Source organism: Neopsephotus bourkii, unplaced genomic scaffold (genome assembly GCF_033783945.1).
Source record: "Neopsephotus bourkii isolate Nb327-2 ecotype Australia unplaced genomic scaffold, CSIRO-AGI_Nbou_v1 NB_668, whole genome shotgun sequence".
In the NCBI taxonomy this organism is placed as follows: domain Eukaryota; kingdom Metazoa; phylum Chordata; class Aves; order Psittaciformes; family Psittacidae; genus Neopsephotus; species Neopsephotus bourkii.
In genome coordinates this window covers 2,100,085-2,125,080 of record NW_026901167.1, presented here as the reverse complement: position 1 = coordinate 2,125,080, position 24,996 = coordinate 2,100,085, and the positions used below count along the sequence as shown (strand labels likewise).

Sequence of the window (24,996 nt, the reverse complement as noted above, 5' to 3'; positions counted from 1 at the left end):
GCTTACACGGTCCATTGGGAGCCTGGCTCTGGGGCAATAGGCCCCAAACAAAAAGGTTTGTTCAAGCCTTTTTCTGGTGGGAAACCAGACTGATTCCTTCTTGCAAACAGCACCAGGTAAAGCCCTGTGCAGAAAGACCCCGTTTCGGAGCTTTGCTGTTTGGCTGTGGTAGCTGTGTGCTCTCGGGGACAGGCAGGCAGAGCATTCACTCTCTTGCATGAACACTTTTAATGGTGGATTCTGGTTGTGTTCAGGAGATCCCTGGAGGTGTGAGCTTCTCCAGCCTGCAGAACACACTGCTGGCAGGTACCTTCACGTGTGCCCATAAAATACACACAGCTAAATATTAACAAGGCTAATGGGCTTTCTGACTTGCTAAGCAGTGCATTTCCCATCTCCGGAGCTCCACACATCTGTTTTCTGAGTGGAAAGATAAATGTGGCCTCGAGAACTGTAGCAACCTTGGTACTGCCTGTTGCTGTGCTGCTGTCCAACACTGCAGGTGTTGGAGGGCGGCCTGGTTTCACAGTGTCCCATTTTCTCTCTGTAGGTACTCCCTAAGTTCATGAGATGGCCAACACCATGCAGATCTCCAAAGATGACCTGGAGGACCTCAAGGAGGCCTTTGCCAAAGTTGGTAAGTCACAATGCGGAGGGCACCTTGCTCCTGTCTGCTGTGAAATGGGTTTATCCCACCCCTGTGCATGGTACATGGATATATGGGCAGTCTGTTGCTCTTGTGGTCTTCTGCATGCCAAGGAGTCTCCTGGCAGCCTTGTTGCTTCTGGCTTGTCACTTCTAGCCAAGGAGCACAAAGGGATGTGGCAGCCGGGCTGTCAATGAGCACTGGCACAGAGCCTTGCCCTCTTGCTCCTGATTCAGCTTTGTTGGTTCCTGATGGCAGGAGGTCCATCCAAGCTGGTATTGCAGTGCTGCAGCCCCGGCAGCAGCCAGGGCTGGCACAGGGCTCGGCTCTGAGGATGCTGGTTTTGGCAGGTCGGCCAATCCATGCACATGTAAATGTAGGGGCTGTGTTTCTGGCTGGGGCAGGTGCATTGAGGCACTGTTTGACGAGCTTGGAGGCAAAACCTAATTAGTGTCTGTTTACCTGCCATTATGGAGCAGCTTGCGGGGGTGAGAAAATGCTCTGCGGCTGCGGTGCACGAGCATTGCCCTCTGGTGGCTCCAGTTCTTATCATAGCATCCAAGCCTGGTTTGGGTTGGAAGGGACCTCAGAGCTCCTCCAGCCCCAACCCCTGCCACGGGCAGGGACCCCTTCCACTGGAGCAGCTTGCTCCAAGCCCCTGTGTCCAACCTGGCCTTGAGCACTGCCAGGGATGGGGCAGCCACAGCTTCTCTGGGCACCCTGTGCCAGCGCCTCAGCACCCTCACAGGGAAGAGCTTCTGCCTAAGAGCTCAGCTCAGTCTCCCCTCGGGCAGGTTCAAGCCATTCCCCTTGCCCTGTTCCTACATCCCTTGTCCCAAGCCCCTCTCCAGGTTTCCTGCAGCCCCTTTAGGCACTGGAGCTGCCCTAAGATCTCCCATTCATGCAGCAGAGGGGGAGAATCCCCTCCATAACCTGCTGCTCACACTCCAGCTGTTGCAGTGCTTTTCATCCTTCTTTTGAACATCCTTTTGGTCAAGCAAATTGGTTGTTGCCTGGCATCTGTACTGGGTAAACTGTTCTCTAGAACAGGGTGCTCTTAAACCCTCTTTTGCTCTCAATTTGCAGTCTGCAGAGAGAAATATGAATTTCAAAGGCAACTGATTCAGAGCAGTATTTCCTATTGGCACATGATGCAAGTTGCATTTTGGGCAGTTCCCTCTCCTGTCTTGCTCTGCCCAAGACTTTTCCAGCCAGTGGAAGTGAGCTGCTGCAGAAGGAAATAGGTGCCCATGGTGCTTCTTGTTGTGTAATGTGCCTCAGAGTGCAGCCCTCAATAAGGCTGGGATGCAGGCAGCCCATCAGTCCTTGGACCAACTTACAATGGTTAACCTGGCTGGAATGAGGTGGCTTTTTGTCACGTTCAGGGTTAGGCTGTGTGGCTGCCTGTGCACTGGAAACATGGGGAAACCCACGTCAGGAAACCAGCTCACCCTGCTCGGGAGCTGGGCCCTCTTTGGTTTTAAATTGTCATAGCAGTGTCGCAGCCTGAGTGCCACTGAGAAATGCGGTGATGAGCCCGGACATACCCAGAGGTGAGATGGGATCTGCCAGGCCTTTTCACCTGCCTCCTGTGCTGTGAGCTTCAGGCATGCTCCAGCCCTCAAGCACTGCTGTGGGACACTCCTGTCAGGGTGTCTTTAATGCTCTCATTCCTTTTGTTCTTGCCTAAAGGAGCTCTCTTTGCCCTGGGATATAGAACTGGTCGCTAATTGGTTGCTGGCTTTTGCTGGGAACTTCTAATGTGCCTCTAGTGAATGTGAAGAGAAGTTGTTCGAAGACTGCTGTTTAAAATGAAACCTTTTTCATCCGAGGAGGAAGAGGCCATGGAGATGCTGCGAGGGCTGGAGCAGGGAGCAGCTCTGCCCTGGGTTCAGACTGAGAGAGCTGGGCTGGGGCAGCCTGGAGGAGCCCCAGGTTGGACACAGGGGCTTGGAGCAAGCTGCTCCAGTGGAAGGGGTCCCTGCCCGTGGCAGGGGTTGGAGCTGGAGGAGCTTTAAGGTCCCTTCAACCCAAACCAGGCTGGGGTTCTGTCTCCCAGCTACCTGGAAGCCTGCACCACAGCTCCGAGCATGGTCATAGCAAAGCTCAGGTGGTTGGCCCTTAGGATGTCACAAAGTAGGTGTGGGAAGGAGGAAGCATCTTGCACGGTGGCTCCTGCCCACCAAGATGTGCCTGCTCCACTGTGTGGCTGCATGGGCTTCCTGGAGACCTGCTGTCATTCTAGCCTGGGACAAGCTGCTGCCCTGGATGTGTAGGTTGATGAACTTGAAGGGTGTGTGACAAGGTTTTCGGTATGCAGCTGGACCAGACCAAGACAGTGAGGTGTTACTGTGCTCTCTGTCACCATTTGCCTTCCATGCCACTGGCTGGTATCCCCTATCTCCCATGAAGCTCGTTTGCTGTCTGCTGACAGCCAGCAAAAGGCAAGAGTCCCCAGAACTCCTTCTTGCTTATTTAGAAGTCCACAGGTGAGAATCCATGCTTTAAAGTTAGCACTAAAGTCAGCTGCATCTTTGGAAGCAGCTCCCAGTATCCTCCAAGCATATCTTTGTGTTGGGAATGATCCAAACGGTAAACAGCAGTGGAGAAAAAAGCATTTTAGCACCTGACATGAGTAATTAAGTGGGGTGTAAGAACTGCCTGGGCTTTGGATGGCTGCAGGTTAGGGGGAGAAGAGCAGACTGCTCCAAATCCCAGCTGGTCTCTGGATTTGCTGCCTAGAGCAGGTATGTGTATCTGTGCCCTTGGCCAAGCAGTGGCACTCACAAGGGAGGCATGGTACAACCCTCTCTGCAGACTTGCTCTGTTTATTTGTCTTCCTCCTGCCTGCCTGTGATAGCAGAGATAAGCATCTTTCCTGGAAACATGGAGTACTTAAAACCCCTACCCCGGCTGAACACTGTGTTCAGTGCTGCAAGGTGGCCAAACAATGCTCCGAGCTGCCGGCTGCAGCAAACAGGGCTCTGGGATCCTGCTGGAGTGTGTCCTGCTGAGCATATAGCCTTAAAAGGACATGTGTGGGTTACTTTCCCCTCTTGCATCCTGTTATTTAAGCTATTTTAAGTGCTCGGAGGAAGCTGAGCCAGAGCTTGGAGCCGCCTTTGGGTTTTATGGCGGCTTCGCTGCGCCACCTGCACCCGGGCAGGAGGTGGCTCCGAGCACGGTGCTGGTGGGACCGCTCCCAGGCTGCTCCGCTGCCGGCCCTGCCTCTGCCCGTGGAAAGAGGGAACTTCGGATGTGCTGCAGTTCCCTTTGCATCGGGCACCTCACAACGGAGCCGGGCTGTGGCTTGTCTGTTAAACCCATCTCGCCTTCTTCCATGGGTAACCAGGCTGTGCGCCCAGGGGTTTCATTTGGGAGAGCTTCTGTTTTGACAGGCTCTTCGGCTGCTGAATCCCATTCCAACTTCCATTACAGAGGGGTTTTAGACCACCTTCCGCCTGAAGGCTGGCCCCGTTGCGGACATCCAGCAAGGCACCATATGGTGGGCCTGCAGGAATGCTGGAAACAGCTCTGGGGCTTGCTGGTGCTGCAAAGGTGACTCCTTGTTTATTTAATCCTGCTCCTCTGAACATTGGCTCTGATGCCAGGCGGGGAGCAGAGGCAGCAGGAAGGGAAGCAGCTGCCCTGTGGGATAGCAGTCTCAGCCCTGTTTGTCTTGTTTACAGGTCTAAAGGCTTTCGGGCATATTGAAATGGGTCTGTATTCCACCACACAGTCAATCACACTGGTCTTCTAGCCCCAGAACTGGAGCTGCATCCCTCCAGTGCAGCAGAGATGGGGACTTTGGAGCTCAGGTCCCTGCTAGCTGACCAGCAGGCATTTGACTCAGGAAATACCATACTTTGTGGTTTCCCCTTTCACTTCTGAATAGGCCCAGACATGGCACATGGAAGGCTGGTTCAAACACTTCTGAATGCTTAAGTTAGACATGTCAAGAAGAGCAGCTTTACCAAGTCTGAATCAAAATCGCACCCATGACCTCACCAAGGGTGCAATGTCTTTTTCAAGTCTGATTTTTCTCTGTCTTTTGCCTGCTAACATTGGGGTAGATGTAAAACTTGGTGGTTTAGGTGGTGGATCCATTGGAAGAAGCAATGCACAAGTGTTTCTGGGTTTACCTGCTTGATTTGGCAGTGTGGCAAAGGAGCATGGTCTGTTCAGTCAAGCGAGCTGGCTGAAGGCATGCTGAGGGTGAAAGCAAAGGTTTGTCTGGGGTCCATAGGCCCTGGACATGAGCAAATCCATTCTTGTCTGATTTCCTTCCCTGGCTGTGAGGCAGGGAAAGATGCCTATTGTGGAGTTAGGTTTAGTAATAAGTGTAACAGAAGAAGCTGTGATTTATCTAGAGGGGAAATAGTTTGCTGATGACATCTCAGGCTGGCCTCTTTCATAAAGCTTGCCTTTGTAAGCTTATATGCTTTTGGAATAAAATTCTCAAATGGAAGGCCAGACAGCAGCACGTTGCCATCATTGATCACTGGCCCAAAGCACTTTATTGCATCAGCATTATTGTAAACACTGACATTCGCTGAAGGATTTGAAGGTATTTAATAATCCACTGGAACTGATGCTGCTCTTTACCCTGAGACCTGGGGTGCAGGAGGGAGCACAGGTTTGCTCTGTCTGCCTTTGGACAGCTGCCACTAAGCATTTGAATTTCACTTTCTCCCTAGCTTGCAAAAGCGGTTTTACAATCCCATATGGCTGTGGAAAATGAGGATGTTTGCAGTGGCGGTGTGGACATGCTGCTTGCTGGAACAGTGCTGTGAAGTGAAACCTAAACCCCGCCATTGACACCTCATTCCAAGGAAATGGACTTCCAGATTATGCTAAAAAGAAAAAAAACCATAAGGACTGTAGAGCTGTCATGATGGTTTTCCTTTATTCCTGACAGTGTTTCCCATTAAAGCATAAATACTGACCCCAGTGGCAGTGCTGTGGGATTCCCTCTTGAGCAAAACCCAACACAGGCTCTTCCATCATGCAAGCTGCGGAGGACACAAGCGCTTTGGGGCAGCAGAAGCTGTTGCTTGAGTGGAATTTAACTGTAGGGCCTGAGGGAGAGACTGCTGCCTTGTGAATAGCTGGGAAATCCTTTGTGGGCTATGGGAAGAGGTGGGTGGTGAGGCCAGGCGAGGCCTTTTTTACCACCCTCACTCTACAGAGTTTCTTCCTCACATGCACCCTGAATCTCCCTCTTTTATTTAAACCCATCACCTCTTGTCCATCACAACAGGCCCTGCTGAAAGCTCTCTCCCCATCTTTCTTACAGGTCCCTTTTAAGCACTGAAAGGTCACAATAAAGCTTCCCTGGAGCCCTCTTTTCTCCCGGCTGATGTGATGTGATGTGATGACATCCCCAAGGGGGTTGGGATCTGTGGATGTGAAAAGCTCTACATTCTTGTTTTCATTCTTCCCAAGTCTCATAGGCAATAACATCTCCTTTGGCACATGGTGCTGCCCTGGCTCAGTGGGTGCTTGTCAAAGCAAGTGTCCTTGCAGAGCAGTCTTGGGCAGGATTACAGTATGTGGCTGCAGCTTTCTGTCAGCAGTAAGTGGATAACATCATTAGCAGCGTGACAGAGAAGTGTAAATGCGGAGCTGACTTGGTGTTTTCAGCTCAGAACAGAGCAAGTGCTGTGTTTCATTACTGTCAGTTGCTAACACACAGCCAGCTGCAGTTAGACTCAGGAAGAAAAGCACTGCAGATCCTGGAAAACGCAGATGCTCTGTTGTGAAACATCTCTGGCGCACTTGGTCATACGTGGTCAGCTCTGCTTCCAGGCTGCCACTGCCCAAAGCCAAAGCAGTCTTAGGGCCTGCACCGAGACCCTCTCTGAGCATCACCATGTGTATTTACCACCTGCCTTTGGTTCCTGGTGTATTCTTGATGCTGCCCATTGAGCAGTTACTACTTGGGCTTGGTGTTTTCATGTGTCCATGTCCTGCACAGATCTTGCTTTCAGCAGAGATGAACACTCTGCACGATGTGGCCCCAAACCGGCTGTGTTGTGAAGGGCTGCACTGGGAGGTTCCTCCTTGCCTCCATGTCCTGTAGACATCCCCAGCGCACAGTAAAGCGCTTCTGAACATGGGGGCTGTGTTTCTGCTGCCTGGGGCTGGTCGTGTTTGGGTACTGGTGCGTTTTAAAACCTCCTCTTGCCCCTTCTCTTCCTCAGACCTCAACAGCAACGGGTTCATCTGTGACTACGAGTTGCACGAGCTCTTCAAGGAAGCCAACCTGCCTCTGCCCGGGTACAAAGTGAGGGAGATCATCCAGAAGCTCATGATCGACAGCGACAAGAATAAGGATGGGAAGATCAGTTTTGAGGAGTTTGTCTATGTAAGTGGTGTTTCTGAGCTCCCTGTTAGACAAAGCTCAGGAAGGGAGTAGAAGAGGTTGAACCTGGCTTCTTACCCTAATCCGAGTTTCTTTCTACAAACTGATGACTTTTGAGGACTTGCCATGTAAAAATCTGGTCTTTGCACAGATCTCTGCCTATGAGCAGACTTTTGTGCTGTGCTGTCACTGCCAGCACTTAGATTTGGACAGGGGGGAAATATGTTGGATTTTAAACCAAAAACAAATAGAACCCACACACTTCTCCTATATGAAAGCTTCATTGGAGGCCAAAAGACCGTTTCCACATGAGGTGACAACTGGAAAAAAGGCTTGTAACTCTCCAGGCTTACAGCGTTGACTGGAAGCTACTCAGTTTTTCCAGGCACATAGATGGATGCCTGTTTTCCCAGTGAATCCGTATCATTTCCTTTCTCAGTTTAATGGAACTGCAAGCATTTGCTAAAGACTCGCGAGGGGGTTTCAAGACACACTTGGGGATTAGTCCTAGATGCTGATACAGGAAACTTCAGATCGTTTATTGCCTTGAGAAGGAAGAACAGGAGTAATGAGAAAGGAAAAGCTGGAGGCTGGGTCTAATCTACAGCCTTTTTCTGTAGAAACAGGTCAGAATTTGTAATGATTTGTATTTTTACAAAAGCACAGCACTGCTGAGGTAGAGGTTTAATGTCCACCCCTTCATCCTTCTTATGCTCTGACCGAACGCTGAAAGAGTAAGGTCAGTATGTGCGGTGCATTGAGGGAGCTGTTCTCAGCTATGTTTCTTGCTATTTCCTAATTTATCTTCACCTTTTGTTCCTTAATTATTTTCAGACCCTCTGAACTTTTCAGTTCGGAGCCAACCAGTAAGTTGGGGCTGGTTTGCAGTTTGTGAACACTTGCATGCTGGGTGCACGTTGGTTTGAGCTGGTTCCTAACTCTAACTTTGCACTAGGAAGGAAGAAATAAACCTCTTGTGTCGCATTTGGATGGTAGCAATGACCGAATAAACACAAAGTCTCTTATGGGCACCTAAGCTAGAGAGCGGAAGCAATGGTTACTTGTAGGATGACATGAACTGACTTGAGGTTGTGGCAGAGTGACTTAGGGTTTCCTCAGCATTAAAGCACGTATTCTAGAGCTGGTGTGAGTAACTGGGCCAGCAAGCTTGAAAAGAAATCTCCATCAAAATCCTGATGTCTAAAACCAACCAAGCAGAGAACCCAAAGTTTCTGGGCTCTTGAGTCTTCGCTTCCCTCTGCCCCATCTCAGGGGGGACTAAAACCTGCGTGTGCCATCAGGAGATGGTTTAAGCGTGCTGCATCTGGGCAGTGTTCAGAGAACCTGTACGCATTTCATTTGTGTTTTCAGCGTGGTTGGAACACATTGGGCTCAGTTTTGAGGCTTTCAAGGCAGTGAATGGAACACTTGTTACTCACTATCACAGGTTTGACTCTGACACGTGTCAAGAGGATGGTTTCTTGGGTTGTGGGCAAAGTCTTGTGTGTGAACTAAAGTCACAGTTACACGAGCATCTGGCTTATGCAGAAAGGTTAAAATTGCACAAGGGCTTTCTCAGCTTTGGTCCTGTGGAGCTGCTGCATGTGGACCTGCTCTCGGACTGCAAAGGTTTCACGTTGGGTTTTGCTGTGGTCTCCTGAAATCTACTTGACAAGGTAAATGTATGTGAGGTCCTTCATCCTTAATGCTTCTGTTTCAAAAGGCACTTGCAATGTGTGTTTGAGAGAGTGGGATGGCGCTCTGCCCACTCTCCATGTTCAGTTTCATACCACAACCCCCTGCTGAACCCTTCACGTTTGCTGAGTTTGCTATGAAGTTTGCTTTAAAGCCGAGACGAACCAGCTTCTGCTGTGGCCCTTTCACTGGGGGTTGGACTAGCTGATCACCAGAGGTCCCTGCCAACCCTAACAATTCTGGGATCGTTTCCTGAAGGCGCTTTTCCTTGTTTCAATCCTAGATCTTCCAAGAGGTGAAGAGCAGAGATATCGCCAAAACATTCCGAAGAGCCATTAACAGGAAGGAAGGGATCTGTGCCATCGGGGGCACCTCGGAGCTCTCCAGCGAGGGGACCCAGCACTCCTACTCAGGTATGTGCCTGCCTTCCACCCCTCTCCATGCTTACTGGACACCATGCGGCCAAACCAGTTGACTTCTATCGCCCTGCACTCTTATTCTCTGGTAGCTGAATAATCTCACGTCAAGGTGAGAGCAGGACAGAATTAGAGGGTAAATCAAGATTAAAAACATGTAATTTAAATGTGTATTTCTTTCTCTTAACTGTGCTTGCCGATGAAGTCTTTGTGACACGCTTGAATATAATAAACTTGTTGAGTAACAAGTAAAGAACAAGAATATACTGGTAGTTGGAAGTGAATGTTGTATTTCTGTATGGAAATAATACCTTATTTCTAATAAGATAGTGTGGAAGTGAGGCTTTTATTTCCCTGGGCTGTTGTACACTGGTTCTTTGGGGAAAATCTTTGCTATGTTCTGAAAAAGCCTGTATTAACTTTGCAATTGGTTATCTTAGAGGAAGAAAAATATGCCTTTGTCAACTGGATAAACAAAGCCCTGGAAAATGATCCTGACTGTAGGCATGTGATTCCAATGAACCCCAATACAGATGACCTGTTCAATGCTGTGGGAGATGGGATTGTGCTATGGTAAGTCTTGATGGCTCCTGAAACTGGAGTTTGGGGGACTTTTGTTCCTGTTCCAGGCTGGGTTTGTGACTAGTTGTGTGTGCTTAATGTTTTGTGTGTGTATAAAGGGGCTCGGCTACCCAGGCTTTCACTGTCCCTGTGTGATGCTTCTGCTTTGCTGCCAGCTTCACAAGCTGGCATTGTTGTCTAGTGGGTTTGCTGGGCCTTGACTGCGTTTAAAGGGGAGGTGCTTTGCAGAAGCAGGAGTTGTCCTGGTGCAAACTCAGCCTGATAACAGGGAGCTTGGAATAGGGCAGGAGGGTTAAATAGCATTAATAATGCTGTTAAAAGTGTTAATAGGTTATTGTTTAGACAGTAACCTCTGTGGTTACTCTTGTGTTCATAACCTTATGAAGTAACCCCAAAATGGCTTTTCTGGGCTACACTGAGTAGCTTGTTTTGCCGCATACTGAAACAGAAGGTATCTGGGGCTGCTAAACACTTCGGCTTTGTGGTTTTGGTTTGGTTTTCAAATGGAAGTTGATTCGGAGAAAACTCCAGGAACAAACTTGCCAACAAAGTTTTCAGCTGACAAGTAGGTATTCCTTATTGCGGCGCCGGGAGACACGGGGGTAACTCCTCCTAACGTGTGTCCCCGTGTTGCTATACAAGCCATCCTTATATAGTCCCTGGGCATACATACATGTTCATGAGGCCCATCCTGGACACCTGCAGTTCCCAGATACCCCTTATCCCTGTGTCCTGTTCTTCTAGACTGGTTTTCTTAAAACTAGGCCAACTATAACAATTTATCTTGTGAGAATTCTCAGTATATTCTCTAGCTGTGCTCTGTTTTTTGTTTCTCTATGTATCCTGCACCTCAGTAATTTTCCATTGCTACTGTTACAAAGCCATCAAACTTAACATTACTTAAAACTGATTGTAAAGGTTTCTATATCCCATTTTGTGATTTTGTGCCCCTTTGTCTCAAAGTGAATTAGGATAGTGGAGAATTGGATCAGCCTGGAGTTTCAGTAACTCCATCAATACGCAGAAGATGCTTAGTGGCTGCCTGTTGCTTCTCATTTATTTCCTGCTTTGTTTTTTTCTTTAGCCTGTGATTGATTTATTTTAAAGGGATTTTATTTCCTTCGTTTCAAGTTAATTCAGGGCTTCACCTGAAGACTGAACTGAGTAGGATGTAGTTCATCACATCAAGGGCAAACACCCGTGCTTGCTGCTGACTCACAATTCCCTGTGCTCAGGTGCTCCCCCCAGAGCTCTTGAGGTGTTTGTGCTTTGGGGAGCAGGCTGGCTCTGGCCAGCAGCAGCGCACCTTTACCAGAGCAGGAAGCAGGGTGTTGTACTGGAATCTGCAGCGGGTGTCAACAGAGCAGTGAGTCCTCGCTAGTTCAGTGACTGTGCTGTGAATAATTCATGTGCTCTTTTTGCTCCAGCAGCTGAGATCAGGAGTGCCCAGGAGCGTGTTTAAGGTTTCAGGCTTAGCTATTAATTACAAACACATCCTTGATCATGTAAATATTAACTTCTGATTTACACAGCCTTTAGTTTAAGAAATAATACCCAAAACCAAAGAGGCAGAGGGAAACGTGGTTTGTATCGGTGCACTGGGCTTTGTTGAGATTCACTGCTCAGTGTTCAAATGGTGTTGGTTTTCTTCCCACCAGCAAAATGATCAATCTTTCTGTTCCGGACACCATTGATGAAAGAGCGATTAACAAGAAGAAGCTCACCCCATTCATCATTCAGGTATTCCACATTCCTGTGTTTTTGCTGGAATTCAGGTTCTGCTAGCACTGAGGAAGGCAGCGTGGTGGCCTGAGGCATCGCTATTGTGAAGCTCTGGACTTTTATAACTCGGGTTTAATTATTAAAGGCAGTTTTGGGGGCATGAGTACAGTTCAAGACACAAAAATGAATTTAATCAGGGGCAAAACAGCTGAAATGCTGTGTGCACCCTGTATTGCTGCGGTGATTACACACAGTAAAACAAGATGGTCACTGGAGTTGCCTGTCCATGGAGCATCCCATAGTACAGCAGGTTTTTGTGAGGATGCTTGCGTGTGAGTATAACTTAACACTTGCCCAGCCTTATTCTTATTGACACCACTCGATGCGACTGACTCGGAGGCTGAAACTAAATACCAGAGGCTGAAATTCAACCCTGGTGCCTCATTCAGTTCATGTTGATTCGGCCACCACAGTGCTGCTAAAACTGCTCAGCATCGAGGAGCATCTCCCCCGAGCGGCTGCTGTTGGGGCAAGGGCCAAGGGGGGCTCTCACTGTGCTGGGGCTGGATGAAAGGAGAAGCCGCGTCTCCCCTTGCTGTGCCTCACCCGGCTGTCGCTGCTTGCAGGAGAACCTGAACCTGGCGCTCAATTCCGCCTCCGCCATCGGCTGTCACGTTGTCAATATTGGTGCAGAGGACTTGAGGGAAGGGAAACCCCACCTGGTCCTGGGGCTCCTCTGGCAGATCATTAAGATCGGCTTGTTCGCCGACATCGAGCTCAGCAGAAATGAAGGTAAATGAAAGGATGGAGCCTGACCACCGCTTTGCTTGTGCTGTCGTCCCCAGCCCCACCACTGCCTCTTCCCTCCCCTCCTCTCCTCTCCCCCCACGGTTTGGTTCTCCTAAACCCCTCCTGGTGCTGCTGAGCTCTCCCTTGTGCTGCTGAGCTCTCCCTAGTGCTGTTCCATCCTGCACTGACAGCCTCCAAGCTCTGAACTTTGCAAATCAATTGCAGAGCTGTGTTACTCCTGCATGGGCTATCAGAGCGCCCAGATGGATGCAGGGGCTTCCGTGTCTTCTGTTTAAGCTTGCCCATAGTGAACTGGTACTGTTGTTTGGCTTAGATAGACAATCCATGGCATGGGAAGCACTGGCCAGCTGGAAGGATGTATTTTGGCTTCCTTGGTTTATTCTTGTGAAACTGCTTGGAAGCACTTTTTCATGGAGACTGGAGCACGTTTGCATTTCTTACAATCATCAGCCTGAGTGTAAAATCCAGGGTATTTTATTATGCAAGAAAATGGAAAATATCTTTCAGATGCAGTTTTCTGGATCATTCATACTCTGTGTAACAACCAACTCCACAAAACTCCATTAATACCCATGTTATTTTCACTTCATCACTAGTTGCTGTTGTTCCTGCCTTCTTCCCATGAATTGTGGCTGCAGCTCTTACTCTGGCATGCAGGTTTGCCTCTTGAAATCTCCTTCCTTCCCCTCACAAGCATTTCTCTTCTAGCACTGGCTGCCTTACTTCGTGATGGTGAAAATCTGGAAGACCTCATGAAGCTCTCCCCGGAGGAGCTGCTCCTAAGATGGGCCAACTTCCACCTGGAGAACGCAGGCTGGCACAAGATCAATAACTTCAGTGCAGATATCAAGGTACTGAGAGCTCTCCTGGCCTGCCTGTGCCCAGGGAAAGGTTGGGAGCTGGCTGGGGCTGTGTTTGCATCCTTCATCCTTGGACAGGACCTTCCTTAACCTCAGCACACTGAGCAGGCTTAGCAAGGGTTTTATGGATCAGGTTGCTCCAAGCCCCTGTGTCCAACCTGGCCTTGAGCACTGCCAGGGATGGGGCAGCCACAGCTTCTCTGGGCACCCTGTGCCAATGAGAGAGGATTGAGGTGGATTCCAGGTTAAAGGACTGTTGGGGTGGGGAAAACAATGGTACTTGAGGTGCATGTGGAGCCCAGAGCTCCCCTGTGTGCACCTACGAGTGGTCACTCTTATTGCCAGCTTCAGAAGTGCTCACAGCTGCTGGGTTGTCTGGTGTAACCCACAGGCTGCCAGGCTGTGCCCAGGTGGTTCTTAGCACTGGGGACTACAAGGACTTGTAGTTGATAAATAATTAGTGCAGCTATTTGCTTCTCCTGCTTTGTGACAATCCCTGGCCTCTCCTTTAAGCTGTTCTAGCTAATGGGCAAGCACAGGAGAAAACAGGCTCCTTATCATCACCTTTTTGCCTGGACTTTGTCTTCACTGAGCCCTTTCCACTGTTGCTGTAGCACTAGGGATGGTTGATCGGGTGTTAGGGCCACCTTGGGACATGTGGGGGACCATGAGGGTGAGCAGCACGGGGTCCCTGCTGTTGGGGAGGAGGCTGTGACACCAGAGCTTGCAGCAAAGGCAGCTTTCAAACATGTACCCCCATAACTTTAATGTCACCTCTCTCTAACCTTTTCTCTTTGTGTTTCCTTTCCTGCTGCCTGGATTCCTGCCCTTCTGCTCGCTTTAAGCTTACAGATTTTGGTAATTCGGTAAAGGTACATAAGCCAATCATGCACAGTGACTTGTTGAAGATGGGCCTGAAGTCAGTTGTTATCTTGTATTCACTGCTGTGTGGGAGGCCTGAATTGTCTTTTTCATCCATTTCAGGATTCTAGAGCTTATTTCCACCTCCTGCATCAGATTGCACCTAAAGGACAGAAAGAGGGAGAGCCCCAGATTGATATTAACATGTCGGGTTTCAATGTGAGTATTGGGGCTGTTGTGTCTTCACACTGTACAGCTGAGAGCTCCCTGTGCCCTGGCATTGCCCCAGGGCATCTGGGTAACCTGGATCTTAATTTCCAGAGCATGACAAGTGTCAGTGGGCATGTGCACCCCTTGGGGATGTGCTAAATGAGTGGTTGATGCAGGCCTGGGCACTACCTGCTGATTAATATAAGTGATTGAAGCCCTGTTTGTGGTTTGCTGTGCTGGGGAGGATGCTGACTCCTGGTTTTCAACCTTCAAGTTCAAAAAGCATGAAAGTTGGAAAGCACCATGCTAGGGAGAACACCAGGACAAACCAGGACAACGGCACTGTGCACAATTCATCCCTTTGATTAGCAGCTGATGCCTAAGGAAGGCGGGTGGAATTGTGACACTGCCCCAGGTAGCATAGAATCAAAGAGCGGTTTGGGTTGGAAAGGACCTTAAGATGTCCAGTTCCAACCCCCTGCCATGGGCAGGGATGCCTCATGTCACCCAACTCTGTCCAGCCTGGCCTTGAGCACTGCCAGGGACTGAGCATTTACCATTTCTCTCTGAGCAACCTGTGCCAGGGCTTCACTGCTCTCACACAGTACATAACTTCTTCAGGTAGAACTGAGTTTCTCTAGATATACCCAACCTGAACTCCCCCTGTTTCAGTCTGAACCCATCACCCCTTGTCCTATCACTGCAGCATCCTGGTAGCCCCCATCAGACACTGGAAGCTGCTCTGATGTCTCCAAGGCTGAGCAGTCCCAGTGTTCCCAGCCTGACACCCGGGAGCTTTCCATCTGCTCTGCAGCCCGTTCTCTTCCATGACAGCTCTTGTCTCGCTCCCTCCCCAGGAGAAGGACGACCTGCGGAGAGCAGAGTGCATGCTGCAGCAGGCGGATCGCCTGGGCTGCCGGCAGTTTGTCACACCGGCCGACGTGGTCAGCGGCAACCCGAAACTGAACCTGGCCTTTGTGGCCAACCTGTTCAACAAGTACCCAGCACTTACCAAGCCTGAAAACCAGGACATCGACTGGACCCTGCTGGAAGGTGATGGCCGCATGGGTTATGGAATTGGCAGGAGGGAAATGCCTGAAGCAAACACAAGAGGCTGTGCCCACTGAAGCAACACGTGGGATTTGAGGCTTCACTGCTGGTTCACTCATCTGTGGTAGATCAGGAGGGCATTTTACAGCCTGTGGAGCCTGAGCCTGCAGGAGCAGCCTGCCAGTGCCCATGCCAGGGCTGGGAGTTGAGTTGAGCCCCTCAGTAATGCAGCGAGGTGTTCATGGGAGCACTGGGTGTTGGCAGGACTGGGTGAGGGCTTTGGCTGCTGGGCTCCCAGACAGCAGTGAGCCAGCACCTGCACCTATGGGAAAGAGCTTCCTGCTGCTTTCTCTTGCGGAAGGAGCAAAAGGCAGTGCTGAGGCCTGGCGAAGTCAGACTGGTGTCCAAAACCAGATCCCAGGGAAGCCGCTTCCTTCAGAAAAGTTATCGTAGAAAAAAATTCCCTTTTTCTGCTCAAACCCAAGCTGATGAGCTGCCCTGCCTTGCAAGGGGGAACCCCTGCCCAGCTTTGAGCTTGCAGAGCCTGAATGAACCTGTTTCCTCTCATTTAGGAGAGACGCGTGAGGAACGGACCTTCCGCAACTGGATGAACTCCCTTGGTGTGAGCCCCCACGTGAATCACCTCTATGGGTAAGCTCTTGGGAGAGGCCCAATGAGATCAGACTAGAGATGTGCCCACACCAGTGTCCTGGTCACCAGAGGGCAAGGAAAGAGTTTAAGAAAGGGTGATTGTATGGAGTGGGAGATGCTCACTGTACCCTCCCTGCAGTCCACAGAGACAGGGCTGAAGACGGTTTCCTTATCTTGTGTAAACTGGTACCCTGAAATCCCAATACATTTAGATCTGCTCAAGCAACTGGGCCAGGAATGTGACCTGCAGTAGAGCAATTGGAACTGAATTCCCTGCCACCTAACTTTAGGGCTTAACCAAGACATCAGGAGGCAAGATCCTCTGGGTCCCTGTAGTCAGTGAAGAGAGGTGGCTTCCTTTGGGTTTTGTCTGCCGGGGACCCATTGCTAATGCCCATGCTGAAACCTGCTTTGCTGCTGGCATTAAGCACAGAGCATTGCTCCTACCCTGAAAACTACAGACTGTTTTGAACCCCTTTTCTTGTTAGAGTTGTTGAAACAGCCGCAACCTGTAAAGAACAGTAGTTATTCCTGATGTGACCACGTTGGGGAGCATTTAGATCTAGAAACATTGGGCTTAATCAGTGCTTTCCCCTGTAGCGATCTCCAAGATGCACTGGTAATCCTACAGCTGTATGAGAAGATCAAAGTTCCTGTTGACTGGAATAAGGTTAACAAGCCTCCGTACCCCAAGCTTGGAGCAAATATGAAGAAGGTAAGAATTTCAAAGGACGGAAAGAAGACACAGACACTAAAACTTCCTGTGTGGGGCTTCAAGTCAAGTGAGCGTGTTTTGTGAGGGAGGTTTCTGTTTGAACTCTTTGCAGCTGGAAAACTGTAACTATGCTGTGGACTTGGGAAAGCACCCGGCAAAGTTCTCCCTGGTTGGCATCGGAGGGCAGGATCTGAATGATGGAAACCCAACGCTGACACTGGCCTTAGTGTGGCAGTTGATGAGAAGGTAGGGCCTGTCCCAAGCACTCTGTGAATGCAGCACAGAGTTTGGGCAGGGTATTTTGCCATGAGAGCACCTTTCTGCATCAGAATGGGGGGGAAGGAGAAACTTAACAGATGAAGTTGACCATCCTTTTTCTTACCTCGTTCTGAAGGTGATGCAAATACATACCTGTATGAACACGGTAGCTCCTCATTTGGCATTAGAGGTCAGAGTACTCCTAAGCTGATGCACACCTTTTAGGTAATGTGCTGCCCCAGTGGAGCAGATGGTCAATGGTGAAATGGTTTAACAAGTGTCCTGAGCGCAGGCAGTTTTGTGAGCTCATCTGTAAGGACTTGAAAGGCTGGGAAGATGAAATGCTTTAGCAGAAAGCACACTTCAGATAAGACAGTTAAGTCCTTTTTTGCTAAAGGAGTTAAAAGAAGCAGAGCTGAGACTATGTGAAGGCTTCCCATGCTGCTGTGAGCTCACACTGCATCCTAGCCATGCACTCAGCAGGGCTTTGCCAGGCTCTTGCCTCATCTTCTTGTCTCTGCTGGTTCTCAGGTACACGCTGAATGTCCTCGAGGAGCTGGGTGATGGTCAGAAAGCCAACGATGACATTATAGTCAGCTGGGTGAACCAGACCCTGAAAGACGCTGGCAAGTCCACCTCCATCCAGAACTTCAAGGTGCAGGTTCTCCTCTTGCATCCAAAAGGAGAGGGGTCCCCCAAAAGTATTCCCTTGGCTGCAGGAGCAGTCAGGGGTGTCTTAGGAAGGCAGGAAATCTGTGTGCTGGGAGCAAAGTAGCTTCAAGCTAACACAGAGGAGACACTAGGACTGCCCACAGTGTGGGGCAAGGCAGCTGATGGGGTGACAGAGGAGGGGACGGAGGAAGGCTCTGGGATGGGATGGTGGCAAGAACAGGGCTGGAACTGGTGAGTGTTGGAGGGTGAGGATTGTCCCTTGGGATCTGGTCAGCCGCTGCACATCAGGTACAGCCTCGTGTTCTCAGAGCACTCGCAGCAAACTGGAGCAATGATGTACTAATTCCAAAGGAGAGGCAGCAGTTTGGTTTTCCCTGTGTGGTCCAGCTGGGAATAATCCCTAGCACTGCTGCTTTGGAAGGGCTTCTTTGAAGCTTGTTTGATTGCATGTAGCAGAGCAGCTGAATCGAGGTGAGAAGCATGCTTGAAGGGTTACATTCATCTCTACTTGTCCTTGTTTTCTCCAGGACAAGACCATCAGCACGAGCTTGGCAGTTGTGGATTTAATTGACGCTATACAGCCTGGTTGTATCAACTATGACCTTGTAAAGACCGGTCATCTATCAGAAGATGACAAACAAAACAATGCTAAGTAAGTTTCCCATTTCCAAAGCTGGTTTGCACTGATGCACTGCACCTTGTATGTGCCTCAGCCTTGAGCTTACTACTGTGGTTTTAAGCTCCTTTAACACCCTTATAAACAGGCAGCCCGTTGAAATGCAGTTGCTGTCCTTGCCGGGAACGCTGGAGGGAGCAGTTGGCTGGACTCTGCTTGCGAAAACAGAGCATCCCAAGCAGCCCTCAGCAATGATCTGCTCCTCCCATGGTTGCTCAGGATGAAGGGCTCAGCCCTGGCCCAGGGGTGTGAAATGGAGCCCTCTGATGTCCCTTGTCTTGTGGAATCATCAGGGGCTGTCAGGTGTAAATCGGGCCTATTAAAACCTGCCTTTGGAACGCATGTCCTGCAGGGGCTGAGCGGCACCAAAGTTTCGTGCAGAGAACAGGCTCGCCTGGTGATTGTTAGAGAGCGGGCAGAAGGGGAAAGGCGACTGTTTGCTGGGGAGCCCTCAGTGCGGTGTGCTCCCTGTTAGCCCTAACACGTATTAATTACATGGTTTTCCCTGTTTGTGAAGAGGACTCGATGTTCAAGGGTCGGTTTGTGCGTTAAAGACACCTTCCTGTAGGAGACCCGGCAAAATCTGTAACTCGGACAGAGTTGAGCTGTGTGCTTTTATAAGTCAAAGAGGTTTTGGGACTGTTGCACATGGTGAATGTGAACCAAGAGGACAAGAGGTGAAATGTTGTTGGGTAAGGCAGGAGCTGACGTGTCGTTTGTTGGTGACCGCACTGACCCACTCCTCTTTCTACGGTGAACAGGTACGCGGTGTCCATGGCGAGAAGGATCGGTGCCAGAGTTTATGCTCTTCCCGAAGACCTTGTGGAGGTGAAACCGAAGATGGTCATGACGGTGTTTGCCTGCTTGATGGGCAGGGGCATGAAGCGAGTATAAAAGGGCTGAGCTATGTAAAGAAAACTAAACCCAAACCGCAACACAAACCCAACCTGCCACCCTGGGTGCATGAGTAGCAGATCAGCTGCGGCCACGTGGACATGCTGTTGGCTTAGGAACTGTCGAAGTTCAAAGGACTTGGTTTTGCTTTGCAAGACAAACTCTTATCAACATTCTCAGGGAGAGGAGTTTTAACCAACAGCCGTGCTCTTTTCCCAAAGGAAAGTGTTAACTTCTCAAGAGCTCACAGAAATGCATTCATAACAGCCCTGTGTCTTGCAATACTGCTCTGGAGCTGTCTTCACTTCATTATTACTCAGCTACTTGGTGTGTGTTTTACCCCTGAGGGCTATAAGGTGGTTGGTTTGAGTAGCAATGGAAACACCTCTAATCCCTATCTGCAGTCCAGTTTAATTTCTGCCACATAACCCAAGCATATTCTAGGTTTGACCATTTCCTTTGCAAATCAGTACAGTACAAGTTGGGACCTGCAGGCCAGCTCGCAATGCTAAGGGAGACATGTAATTGGGAAGGTGGATCTTCCTCTGGTATTCTCTGTACATGGTGCTTTTTTATACATCTAACTATATTGATTAATTTACAAATCAAGCATGGCAGGTTTTTTTTCCTCTTGCTGCTTATAAAAAAGGGGCCTTTTTGTTACTTTGGTTTGGTTTTGGTTTAAAGTTCTGTTATCTCTGAGAACACCACCATCCTTGGACCTAGCGCGTATGGCATCACGCTGCTGATGGCACGGTTACACCCGCAAACGGAAGTGAATGCATTTTTGTTGCATCTTGGTTCAGTTCTGTGCTCCTAGAAAATAAGTTTTACAAAAGATCTGCATGAAAACTCTAAGGTTTTTTATTTAAAACGCTGTTGGATATAAACCCATACTCCGTGGGGGGGAGGTTTTGTGCAGGGGAAGAGGCAAATATTAGAAACAGCAGGGTTCAATAAAGTGAACAGCACTGTGCTGGAACACAAAACTATTTTTACAGATAAAAGGAAGTGTTGTCGCCAAAGAAGGAAGATGCTGTATCCGTAGGTTTTAATATTATCTTGCTTTGGCAAGCTGTTTTGCTATATTTTGAGATCATATTGCTATTCCAAGCTATTCAAAGTGATGTAATATGGTGGCAAAGCATTAGTTGAAATAAAACCTTTTAAATATACACTTCTCTCTTTCTTTACACTGCCCTGGCCCAGCAGCCTGGGTTCAGCTGTGCTTCAGTTCGGCTTTTTGTGTTACCCCAGGTCCATTGCTCTGTAAGGGCTTTGCTTGAGGAGATCTTGTTATTGCTCTGGGCACAGGCAGTGCGGTTGTTCCCAACCTGTGTTTCAGGCAGGTTTCTGTAAAACCTTTCCCTTGAACCAGCACAGGGTGCCCAGAGAAGCTGTGGCTGCCCCATCCCTGGCAGTGCTCGAGGCCAGGTTGGACACAGGGGCTTGGAGCAAGCTGCTCCAGTGGAAGGGGTCCCTGCCCGTGGCAGGGTTGGAGCTGGAGGAGCTTTAAGCTCCCTTCAACCCAAACCAGGCTGAGGTTCTATGATGAAATAAGTGGTCTTTATAATTCAAAGGGAGCTGCCCCATCCCCTCCCGCAGCACCATGCCTGGCAGGTGAGCACCAGCAGGATGACCCCGCTGGGGACAGGGGGGGCTCTGGTGCCTGCACTGGTACCATCGCCCCCGCACTTGTCCTCTCCCGGCAGCTCGGGGGGCCCGGTGCAGTGGGTCAGGTCCCCAGGCCGGGGGCCATGGGGTGCTGTGGTGTTGTGAGGGCTCGGGAAGGCACAATGCAGCCCTTGGATGGCTCCGCCGCGCGTGGATGCCCACCTCCAGAACCACAGCATCCTGCAGTCGCATTTCCAGGGGTTGTGGGATAAGAAGACGTACTTGAGCTTGGGCAGCTCAGCAAGCAGGCGGCTGGGGAGGGAGCTGAGGTTGTTCTTGCTCAGGTGGAGGAAGTGCAGCTTGTTTAAGTACAGGAAAGCAGAGTCTGAGATGGAGGAGATCTGGTTGTTGTTCAGGTACAAGTTCCTCAAGTTGAGCAAATGCCTGAAGGTGCAGGCGACAGCAGTGATCCTGTTGGCCTCAAGGTGCATGGTCTTGAGCTGGATCAAGCCGTCGAAAAGCTGATTAGGCAAATCAGCGATGAAGTTGTGTCCTAAATTTAACATTCCCAGTCTGAGGAGCTTTGTGAAAGCGCCGTTCTGGATGATCCATATCCGGTTCTTCCTGAGGTTCAGCTCGTACAGGCTCTCCAGGTCCTTCAGGGAATCTCTGCCAATGGCTTCTATGTGGTTGCCCTCCAGGGAGAGCTGGGTGAGGCTGGAGAGGTTCCTAAAGGCCTGCGGGACGTACCGCATGTTGTTGGAGGCTAAATCCAGCCTCTCCAAGGAAGGCAGGGGTGAGAAGAGCAGCGGGTGGATCTCAAAGATGTTGCAGTGGGACAGGTCCAGGCTGACGAGGTTTAACAGCCCCCTGAAGGTGTTTGCGTGCAGGTAGGTGAGGCGCGAGTTCCTGCTGAGGTGCAGCTCCCGCAGCTGGCTGAGCGCATGGAAGGTGCCCGGGGACAGGAAGGTCAGGTTGTTCCCATCCAGCCAGAGGCTGTGCAGGAAGGTCAGGTTCCTGAAGGTGCCGGTGCTGAGGCCCCGCAGGTGGTTGTTGGAGAGGTTTAGGGAGGTGGTGGAGGTGGCGATCTCTCCCGGCAGGGCTCGCAGTCCCGTTCTGTTGCAGTGGATGCCCTCTCCGGGTGCACACTGGCACATGCTCGGGCATGCAGCAGAGAGATTGAGCCTCAGCCCAGCCTCAGCTGCACAGGTGAGTAGAAATACAGCAGGAAAGAGCATGACCAGCCACCCGCCAGGCACTGCATCTAACACCTGATGGACAGCAGAGAAGGAGGCAGGATAAAGAGCAGGTACCTTTTGGGCAGGTGAACCGCGAGCACCGCAGGGCCGGTTGGGCTGTGCTTTGGTGCACACTGAAACTGAACCGCCTCGTTCTTCCTGCTGCCCAGCAGTGGGATCAAGTCTTTAGACAGATAAAAGCCGATTAAGTGCCTCCCTGCTGTGAGGAGCACCACTGAGAGGCAGGGACAGCTCTCAGCTCTCACAGTGGTTTTTCCCACCTCCTGCCCTCTGCACACAGCAGCAGGGAACAGATTCCCATCGGGATCTGCTTGGAAGAGGCTCCTGCTACTGGGTTGGTCACTGTTTCCTGGATCCTCTCGGATCTCTGCTTTGGGAGGGGAGTTTTGTGCTGTTCTCTAACCAGGGCTTCAGCAAAGGCGACCAAGAGCAGCTCTGCACACAGATGTGATGGGGGTTCTCACCCTGGGATGCCTGCAGGATGTCAAGCCTCATGCCTGCTGCCAGTAGGGATGTGCCAGGGATCGCTGTGTCCTGGTGGAGCATCTCCTTGGGATAAGTCCTAAGCCATCTATGAGTGGCAGGAGATGATCCATGGGTGAGATGCAGAGCACCCCAGGGGCATGCTACCCTTTCCGGGGGTGCTGCCTGTCCCTGGCAGGGCTGAGACCTGTCACTGAGCACCTGCAGCTGGGCTTAGGTCCCTAAAAACTCAGTTCCTCAGGGTCCTTCCTGGGTTTGATCCCATATCCATAGCACCAAGGAGAAAAGTGTGACTGGGGGGCTCCTGTGCTGTTAAATCTGTGCTGCTTTCAGCAAGTTCCATTTTCTTCTTCATTTTTCTCCAGCAACCACCCCCCAAAGAGCAGCTTCTCCCTGGAAGCTTGGCCGGGATGGCCGTGTTGTGTCATGGACACCAACTTCCAGCTGTAAACAACATCATGTATTCGGTTAGACAGGCTTTACTGCAGTGTTCTTAGGAGCCAAAAGCCGGTTCTCACCCTGATAGCAGCCAAGTGGCTTGTCCTGGGAGCCCCAGTGGAAGGTGGAAACGTGCGAGTTCCCCCCATGCAGCTGCTCACATCTGGGGCTGTGCTGAAGGGCTTGGAGAGAGGCTGTGTTTTGTGCTCTGAGCTCAGCTGGGGCTGCTCCTTCGAGGACATCACTTTGGGGGCTGTCCCCTGCTGCGACCTCTGTGGCTGCTTCTTATCCTGGGCTGCTCCCAGCACGTGAGCAGCAGCTCAGGGAGGGGATCCTCCCCTCTGCTGTGCTCTGGGGAGACCCCCCTGCAGCCCTGGTCCAGCTCTGGGGCAGCAGCACAAGAGGGACCTGGAGCTGTTGGAGCGAGGCCAGAGGAGGCCATGGAGATGCTGCGAGGGCTGGAGCAGCTCTGCTCTGGAGCCAGGCTGAGAGAGCTGGGCTGGGGCAGCCTGGAGAAGAGAAGGCTCCTGAAGGGGAGACCTTAGAGCAGCTCCAGTGCCTAAAGGGGCTGCAGGAAACCTGGAGAGGGGCTTGGGACAAGGGATGTAGGGACAGGGCAAGGGGAATGGCTTGAACCTGCCTGAGGGGAGACTGAGCTGAGCTCTTAGGCAGAAGCTCTTCCCTGTGAGGGTGCTGAGGCGCTGGCACAGGGTGCCCAGAGAAGCTGTGGCTGCCCCATCCCTGGCAGTGCTCAAGGCCAGGTTGGACACAGGGGCTTGGAGCAAGCTGCTCCAGTGGAAGGGGTCCCTGCCCGTGGTAGGGGTTGGAGCTGGAGGAGCTTTGAGGTCCCTTCCAATCCAAACCGGTTTCAGATTCTATGAGCTGATGATCCCAGGTACATCCCATGTGTGTTGCAATGCCCAGTGGTCCTGTGCCTCTCCAGCTCCATTATCCTGAGCACCATGGCTGCAGTCAGAAGTAGCTGGCATCACTGCCACATCGGATGCAGCAGAGCCAAGGTAAAGACCTGCTCCTTGAGAAAATCTATCACACAGTTGTTCTTGCTAGCTACTTTTTTAATGAATACCTTCCTGCTCTGGTCCCCTCCTTATCAGCATTCAGGTCTTGGGTTGCCTTTTCCCAGCTCAGCTCCTGGTGCTCCATGCAGGGTGCTGGTTGTCTCACTCCGTTTGGTAGCATAGTTTTCTGGATTATGCTGTGTGTTTTGACTGAGGTACTCATCCTTCCAGCTTCAATGGAAAGGCTGAGCCACCGCAGGTCTCCTGTTCAAATGGATCCCACCCATTGCATGACCATGACTGTGTTCTGCCTTCTCTTCAGTTCCTGATTTATCTGACAGCTGGGACTCAGAGCGCACCCCCTGCACGAATTGTTTGTAGCTGATGTCAAGAGCCTTGCCTAATGCTGTGGGATTCAAGGAGCTGTTTTCTCTTCGAGAATCGAGGTCTGATACAAGCAGTGCAAACACCTCCTTTGGGAAGGTCTTGCTGCTCTGATGAGCTAAGGGAGCAAGGTTTGCTTTCTTTAAGCTGTCTGGTGAGCAGATGTGAGGGAGCAGAATCACTCCAAGCCTCTGCTGATTAAAAGAAGGGTTAAATAAGTTGGAATGCCCAAGTGTCAGGAATATTCCGACCTCCTCAAAGATGTATCCAGCTGGTGAACTCCCTTCTGTGTGTATCTCAGCTGTTGTATTACGTAAGAGAAGCTCCTGACAAAAACACATTTAAAACTGATGCTTGCAGCAAGTATAGTTCAAAAGAGCAAAGGAAGGAAGGTGTTTAAAGCATCTCTGCACAGAGACCCCTGGGTAGTTCATAGCTCTATAGAACTGGCTGCAGAACCCTCGCTCTTCTGAAAAATAGATCATTTTATTGCTTTTTTTTTTTTTACAATTTGCTTTTACTTAAAAGTCAATGTGAAGTATAGCTCCCACATGCTTTAAATGCCAGATATATTAGATATATTAATATATATCAATATAAATGCAAGATACTATAGATATATTAATATATAGATGTAGTAATAAAAATAAAGCAGAAGTTACACAGGAGGGAGCTCTTTCCCACCAGCTGTGGGCATCAGTGTCTTGACTTCATACA

General features: G+C 50.3%; 2 protein-coding genes across 3 annotated transcripts in view; one reads left to right on the top strand and one right to left on the bottom strand.

The window, feature by feature from the left end:
• Positions 1 to 20,255, top strand: part of PLS3 (plastin 3) — a 30,434-nt gene extending 10,179 nt beyond the window's left edge. The window contains exons 2-17 of one of the 2 annotated variants that reach the window (XM_061353279.1): positions 551 to 637; positions 6,850 to 7,013; positions 8,989 to 9,118; positions 9,562 to 9,694; positions 11,362 to 11,443; positions 12,052 to 12,217; positions 12,944 to 13,086; positions 13,941 to 13,967; positions 14,080 to 14,175; positions 15,024 to 15,219; positions 15,789 to 15,867; positions 16,468 to 16,582; positions 16,695 to 16,828; positions 17,372 to 17,495; positions 18,040 to 18,164; positions 18,950 to 20,255. In XM_061353279.1, the coding sequence (XP_061209263.1) occupies positions 571 to 637; positions 6,850 to 7,013; positions 8,989 to 9,118; positions 9,562 to 9,694; positions 11,362 to 11,443; positions 12,052 to 12,217; positions 12,944 to 13,086; positions 13,941 to 13,967; positions 14,080 to 14,175; positions 15,024 to 15,219; positions 15,789 to 15,867; positions 16,468 to 16,582; positions 16,695 to 16,828; positions 17,372 to 17,495; positions 18,040 to 18,164; positions 18,950 to 19,082 (1,914 nt within the window). In that variant the 5' untranslated portion in view covers positions 551 to 570 and the 3' untranslated portion in view covers positions 19,083 to 20,255. The remainder of the gene's footprint in view (positions 1 to 550; positions 638 to 6,849; positions 7,014 to 8,988; positions 9,119 to 9,561; positions 9,695 to 11,361; positions 11,444 to 12,051; positions 12,218 to 12,943; positions 13,087 to 13,940; positions 13,968 to 14,079; positions 14,176 to 15,023; positions 15,220 to 15,788; positions 15,868 to 16,467; positions 16,583 to 16,694; positions 16,829 to 17,371; positions 17,496 to 18,039; positions 18,165 to 18,949) is intronic. The other variant, XM_061353280.1, reaches the window with a different exon arrangement.
• A 342-nt stretch (positions 20,256 to 20,597) lies between these two features.
• LOC133212126 (nyctalopin-like) lies at positions 20,598 to 21,958 on the bottom strand. Its single transcript, XM_061353181.1, has one exon. The coding sequence runs from the start codon at positions 21,932 to 21,934 to the stop codon at positions 20,657 to 20,659; it is 1,278 nt and encodes a 425-aa protein (XP_061209165.1). The 5' UTR covers positions 21,935 to 21,958; the 3' UTR covers positions 20,598 to 20,656.
• Between the last annotated feature and the right edge of the window lie 3,038 nt (positions 21,959 to 24,996).